The following is a 7122-nucleotide window of genomic DNA, read 5'->3' on the forward strand; positions in this document are numbered from 1 at the left end:
CATCAATTTTTGGTCGGGATCATGGTCCAAGCCCAATATGGCAGCCTTTTTTATTGTTGGGCCGCGGCCATTTTGGCTAAAAAAATTCATTTCTTTTTTTATTAAATGGGTCCACTAGTCAGATGGGTCCCAATTGTTAGGTTCTGATAACAGGTTTCCATTTGTCAGGTAAGTGGGTCCCATCTATCAGACTCATATTCTTCATATTTCAAGCAATATTTAGATTCGCAGAGACAAAAAACACACATAATACTTAAACAAGAGCAACCAGATCACATAATACAAGCTCTATCTGTGCCATTACAAAGGGCCATGTATAATACAATACTTTACAAGCTCTACAAGTGTAATATAGTACTACTTCAGAAGCTCCTGGACTCGCTGGACTCTCTCATATTTCTATGCAACTTCAACAGGATAAAAAACTTCGGTAGTCAGGGCTGGAACCATAGTCAGATGAACAACACGCCGGACTCGCTCGACGGCGATAGTCAGGGCTGAGACCAAACAAAACAGCAACATGGCTTCCTCTGTCATCCTGTTACATGAATCAGAAAAGAATGAGAAAAACTGGGGCAAATATATTATGAACAGACCATTCAAGAACAGACCATTCAACATTCAGCTAGTACCATGCTTTTTGTTGCCGAGCTAGTTAAAATGAGATAGTAGTTCATATAAGAAACAGAGACACAATATGAATATGCATGGCACATATGCAGGTTGTGCAAAAAACTGCACTACAACACATTGCGCCTAAAACAAAATACCATTCTACTATCACGACCATACATTAAACTGACAAGATCTAACAATACTCGTCAGCACACGCATACTAACATCACAAAGGCAGGAGAGAATAAAGGGAACCAAGGAAGATACCTGTGGATGATAGTGTCGACGATGATCTGGATTGAGTTAGCATTGATGAGGAAGTGGATGGTGTCCATGGTGTGCTTTAGATGCACACAGCCATGAGCTTCTTGCTGCTGTTGCATCCGTTCGCTCGATGATGGGTACCAATGCATCCAAGTAGAACAAAACCACCAACATTAACCCACAGCTTCAAGTACAAGCAAGTATATATCGAGTGACAGTGAAAACAAGTTGAGAAAAACACTGTAAATATCTATTTCATGTCATACAGAATTCAAACTGAATAAACCTATGCATACGAAGGTGAAATATTACAAAGAAAGCACTCATCATGTAGCATGCATACAAAATCTCTGTGTTGGCAGTAGTAAATACTCTCTGTGTTAGCAGTAGTAAAACTCATGCAGTACCAAGTTAACAACTTTGAGTCAGAAAAGCTAGAAGTGTCTCTTAAGAGAGACCAGATCTTAGAATTAAGGCACATATCATATTCTGAACAGCATCAGCACCATGGTAGTAACAATTAACATTAGTAGGACATCAATGGGGCACAACTTAGTTAACTGCAGATGGATGGACAGACAATTACCTTCTCGAGGCAGGGGCGAGCGTCCTTGAAGTCGAGGAAGATGAGCGTGAGGGCGGTGCTAATGGCACTCCAGGACATGTTGAGGCCGAGCAGCAGCGCCACAAGCATGCCCAAGGTGATGGTGTACATGCCGAAGGTGATTTTCTCCCCAGATTCAGTGCATGGGACAGCTCCCTTCCGTTCCCAATAGCAGCAAGGTACTGGTGCTACTGCCGTGCAAAGAAAAATCTTGTAAGCATGATAGAAGGCTGGGATGGCAGGAAGTGAAAATCATGTCTAACAACATGAGCAGAGCACTAGTTACAAGCATGATAGAAGGCTAGGTGAAGAATATACGAAACTGAATCAATCAATTCAATTCAAAGGGTGTATCTTGTGTAAATGATGCTAGCAATCTCAGTTTCATGCATATATATATATATATAGCAGAAATTTTATTAGATAATCCTAACTCCATACTTAACAGATATTCATTCCTCAAAATACTCAACAGAGAGTATTCCCTGCCACAAGCAGCAAGATGAGCGGGGTTTGGGCGTGATCCAGCGAGGTGCAGGGCTGCTCGTTGGGTAACTAGTACCTGGATGTATGGAGTGAGGAGGGAGAGCTGTAGCATACTAATCTTGGGCATGAAGAGTGGAAACTACCATATATTGCCCAAGAATTGAACCCAGCTTTGACATGCATGCTGCAATTCAACTCCATTGGTTGTCACAGAGATAAGATGAAAATCAACATTGTTTTGTTTGCCACTTATTGATGAAGCTACTAATCAGGATTAAATGCAGACAGTAGTAGTAGTTGTAGCATAGCAGTATATATATTAATTTGACTAAACTGAACCAACACCACAAGTCTGCATATAATGAAGTTACTAGGTAGGGATCATATAACATGAGGCAGATGGATGATTAGCAAACATGCTGGGTGGCCAAGAAATGAACAGCATATAAAATACTCCTACTACTGTAGTAGTTAAGATGATGAGACAAAGGACAACAGTAGTTAAGATGATGAGACAAAGGACAGCAGCATGTAGAGTTCCTGATGCACTGGAGTGGCCCAACTCAGCTGCACCACACTGAGGCACTGTTGTTCCATCGAGCTCGACCATGTGCAGGCTTCATCATCACCGTGGAGGTCCCGGTGGTCGTCCTGGTCGATGGAGTGTGAATCTTATTATTTCATTTCAGAGAACGTTAAACACAAATGGCATGTATATGGATCACTGTGGACAAGCAAACTTTGCTAATAAATATGAACAAGGCCTACTATAGCATAGCAGGTAAGGAGTTAGATTAACTCAAGTATTGGTGACTAATAGACCTATTATTTCATTTCAGAGAAAGCCTGAAACACAAATGGCATGCATATAGATACCAAGGACAAGCAAACTTAGCTAATAAATATGAACAAGGTCTACTATAGCATAGCAGGCAAGTATTGGTGACAAATAGACCTATATTAAGAGTAAACAGAACTAGCTCGGAAAACAACTCTATATTAAGAGTATCATGTGTGAATGTGATACAGTAAAAAATTGCATGCTATGTACATCAAGTTAAAAGACACAAGTTATACAGTAGCCTAAAGCAGAGCAAGTGTACAGCAAGTTGATAAAAGAATGCCCAATCATGGCATTTGATTTCACAAGAGAAGAATGTGTAAGGTGCAATGTTGTGTACACTTTGTAATTCTATAATAATTTGTAGTGCACTGTGGCTAGAAGCCAGAGTACACTTGAAGCTACGAACTATGAAACAAGCCTGAAACTCCAACAACAAGAAGCAGAGTTGAGTTCCTAGCCATCAGACAAGACTGGAACTCCCAGCATTTGCCTCTCAAATTTTTATATAAAGTGAAAATTCCCAGCAGGGTAGATAGTGATCAACTTGTTGTACAACAAGTGCAGAGTAGCTACACAAGAAAAATACAAGCCCACTGATACTAGTTGTGCACTTGTTTCTTTCGTTCACCACTGATCTGGTCTGTAGTGAAAGCAAAAGCACGTCCAAAAGAAGTTAAAAAATGTTATTAGTTGTAAGAGGATAGAGATGCCACTGGATCTCAGAACAATATCAGATCAGGTTGTTGAAGACATTGATGACGATGTTGCCATTGGTGACGGCGTCGATCTGCGGCCCCGGGAACTGCATGTTGATCAGGATCCCCTGCACCGCCGCCAGCATCAGCCCAAGAAAAGAGCAAGAGGAAGAGTGCAATGCGCGCGCGTGCTGCCGACCGCCGTACGTAGAGGTCTTGAAGTGGAGGAAGGATTCATACCATAGCACCGACCGTCGTCGAGGTCTTGAAGGCTGCAGTGGGTTTCCATGGCCGGTTGTCGCTGTTCCTCCTGTCCTACCTGCAGAGACAGAGACGGGGGTGAGAGGGAGGGGGAGATTGATCCACCTGTAGTAGTAGGATTACACAGCAACTAGTAGCAGAACTAGCAAGAAATAACCAAATTGAGGAAGAGTGCAATGCGCGCGCGTGCTGCCGACCGCCGTACGTAGAGGTCTTGAAGTGGAGGAAGGATTCATACCATAGCACCGACCGTCGTCGAGGTCTTGAAGGCTGCAGTGGGTTTCCCGTCGCTTGTCGCTGTTCCTCCTGTCCTACCTGCAGAGACAGAGACGGGGGTGAGAGGGAGGGGGAGATTGATCCACCTGTAGTAGTAGGATTACACAGCAACTAGTAGCAGAACTAGCAAGAAATAACCAAATTGAGTGTACACCAATATCATATGAATCCGCAACACAATCGAGCAACAGATTGGTAGAAGAACAGCTGTTGCATAAACCGTGAACTCCAGGTGGAGAAATAACCCTTTTCATGAGTATACTAAGCACTAATATGGGTTACAGCTAGTTGACAACTAACACCGTGTAGACCATGATGTGAGTATACTAAGCACTCATATGAGTATTACCAAGGACTTTCATGACATTATTACCTCAAAGACATACTGGAAAATTAAAACTGCATTGTTTATGCCTCTGATCACATAAAAGCAGCTACCTCCCTTAACAAATTCACATCACTGTCAGTTTTGCGATATTGTTGCATAAATAGCTCTAAGATCAAGTTAATAAATCTATTTAGAATGTAGTGTGTGCAGCAAGAAACTTGATTGAGAAACCATGCTCTGTCTAGGCATAATACTCCTGACTGAGGTAGAAAAATCATTGGTCTTCTAAGTTGACTTAAACGCCAACCAGATACGGTAGTACGTACGCGTACAGACTAGTCAATGTAAGCATGCTGCACTCCTATCTATATCTAGTAGCTGAATTAGTACACGCATAGACTAATCCTGCCTGTCTAGTAGCTCAAGTAACATCTCAATCGTCCTATTTGGATATAAACTTCAGCTCAAACAGGGACGTCTCTTTGGTATAAGCTGGAAAAGTCTGTGCCGTAAGAGATGACGAGAACCGAACTGTTGTAACTCTTACAGTTAACAGAATTTCATAGCTAACCTCTGTAATCGGGAATATCTTGAACAGTACGTGCCCGTTCCTGATACAGGCCAATCAGTGGTTTCTCTGGTGTTCCGGCTAGCTTTGCCCGGCAACGCCATTCTGGCTAAAAACAAGGTTCCCACATTCAGACTTAGCGACAAAGCAAATCCACCAACTAATCACATCAATTGCTTATGCACCTAAAACATTTACTAGGCAGTGGGAACATTTTGAACCTAAAATTCTTCTCCGTTACTGGATCAGGTGACCAGAAGCTATGCAAACTAATTTAGTGGAAACCAAATAGACACATCATCCCCCACACATTTCCTGCTAGAGATTCATGGGAGCTGCACTCACCAGCCTGCCCCTGCTGAAGGTGAAGTCCTCGATTCCGTGGCCACTGAAGAAATCCGCCACCTCCTGCAGCACCGGCGGCTTGTCCAGGTCGAACTCGTGCGTGCATCCGGAACACCTACGAACCACGCAGAAGAAGAGTCAGCTCACACGCATGCACGTACCGAAGTGGTACACAATATCTTGTTGAATCAAAGGATTCGAAGCGGCGAGAACTGAACTGTTGGAGAGACGAGATGGACGGATCACTCACGTGGCGGAGGTCGGCCTTGAGGGGCGCCGCGGCCTCCGGGGACGACGAGGTCGTTGTCGTCACCGCGGAGGCAGTCACCCGCGAGGGCGGCCAGCAGGCTTGGCCTGGACGTGCTTGACCTTGGAGAGGATCTCCCGCGGCCGCCATCGCTGATGCTGCTGCTGGATCCGAGCTTCGGGGATTGGGGATCGGGGAGACGAAACCCTAGCTGCAGCAGAGGAGGAAGAAGAGCTGGGAGCGGGAGCAAGGTTCGGGTGCAGCGCGAGGGAAGGAGGGCGCCGCCGGTGACAGAAAGGAAGGAGGGCGCCGCCGGTGCCAGCGCGAGGGAAGGAGGGCGCGGCGCAAGGGGTGAGGGAGAGGCCGATCTAGATCGGGACAGAGAGAGGGAGGCGGCGGGCGGAAGGAAGGGACGAGAGGTGAGAGAGAGGTAGGGTTTGGTGCGGTGGGTATTTTCCTTTCTTTGCATGGGACGGATGGATGGACGTTGGATTGCTAGCAATGGATGGTAGGATGTCTGCCATCTCATCAATCCGTGCCACAAACGGTTCCACTAATCACAATGTAGTACACACTTTGATGATTTTATAACCATCTAAATTGGTCGTAATCAATTAAATAATATGCTAAATCATGTCACCTATTTTATAACATCATAGAATTAGAAAAAAAAATAAGAACAATAGCATCGTGTCACAAGTGAGACTTGTTTTTCAGAAAAATAACAAACCTGGAATAATACAAATATCTTTAAAAATTGATCTCAAAAATGAGTTTTATTTGCAAAAAAACATTTTCTACCTTTGGAGTGTCGAAAATGGTATACATTTTTTGAAGCACCTACCAATATTTGTTGCAAAATGGCACCACTCTATTTTTCAATAATATTAGATCATATTTTAGGTACAATTGACCAAATGCTTGTGTCTCAATAGCTGTCTATCCACCTCTCGTCAATAATTGAGGAGGTTTTTCAAGTGCCCATTTTTCATTTTTCGAGTGCCCAAAAAGAGGTTTTTTGTGAAGAACCTACCTAATAATTGTTGCAAAATTGGACCAAATCATTTTTCTAAAATACTAGGCCATATTTAATGCACAATTGACCAAATGGTTGGGTGTAAAAAGTTTTGGTCCACCTCTCGTGAAAAAGACAAATTTCCGCCAATTCAGCTGAAAGCGGGTCAAATTTGAACTGTAGTTGCCTTATAGTTTGCTCTTTATTTTTTCCAGAAATAATTTCTAGGTACATAACTATCTATTTAATAAGAGAAACACCAAAAAGTTCCAAGATTCAACCACTAGGTAGGAACGGTCATTCCCGCCATTTTGACCGCATTTTGAAACGGGCATAAAAAATTCAAAAAAATCAAAAAGTTGGGAAACATTCGCATTGTGTCATTATATGTGGCCAAGTTCCCAAAAAAAATAACAAACTTGTAATACGGCAATTATTTTAAAAAAGTGTTCTCATAAACGAGCTGTCATGTGTGGAGATCAATGGCTTTCAAGCCAAATGATCAATCTTATGGCCACATTCATGGCATAGTTTATTCAAATGATCTCATATTGTGCACAATGGTGCATATTGG

General features: G+C 43.0%; 1 protein-coding gene and 1 long non-coding RNA gene across 2 annotated transcripts; both read right to left on the minus strand.

Moving 5' to 3' along the window:
• Positions 1 to 420: 420 nt before the first annotated feature.
• Positions 421 to 1614, minus strand: LOC125524884. The gene is made up of 3 exons (XR_007291023.1): positions 1466 to 1614; positions 883 to 1063; positions 421 to 538 (listed from the first exon to the last, which is right to left on the minus strand). It is a non-coding gene; the product is annotated as an uncharacterized LOC125524884 (long non-coding RNA).
• A 2012-nt stretch (positions 1615 to 3626) lies between these two features.
• LOC125523170 lies at positions 3627 to 5914 on the minus strand. Its single transcript, XM_048688226.1, has 5 exons — positions 5448 to 5914; positions 5287 to 5401; positions 4945 to 5050; positions 3749 to 3827; positions 3627 to 3636 (listed from the first exon to the last, which is right to left on the minus strand). The coding sequence occupies exons 1-5, from the start codon at positions 5681 to 5683 to the stop codon at positions 3627 to 3629; spliced, it is 546 nt and encodes a 181-aa protein (XP_048544183.1). The 5' UTR covers positions 5684 to 5914.
• Between the last annotated feature and the right edge of the window lie 1208 nt (positions 5915 to 7122).

The sequence above is a fragment of the Triticum urartu genome, chromosome 7, assembly GCF_003073215.2.
Source record: "Triticum urartu cultivar G1812 chromosome 7, Tu2.1, whole genome shotgun sequence".
Lineage (NCBI taxonomy): Eukaryota > Viridiplantae > Streptophyta > Magnoliopsida > Poales > Poaceae > Triticum > Triticum urartu.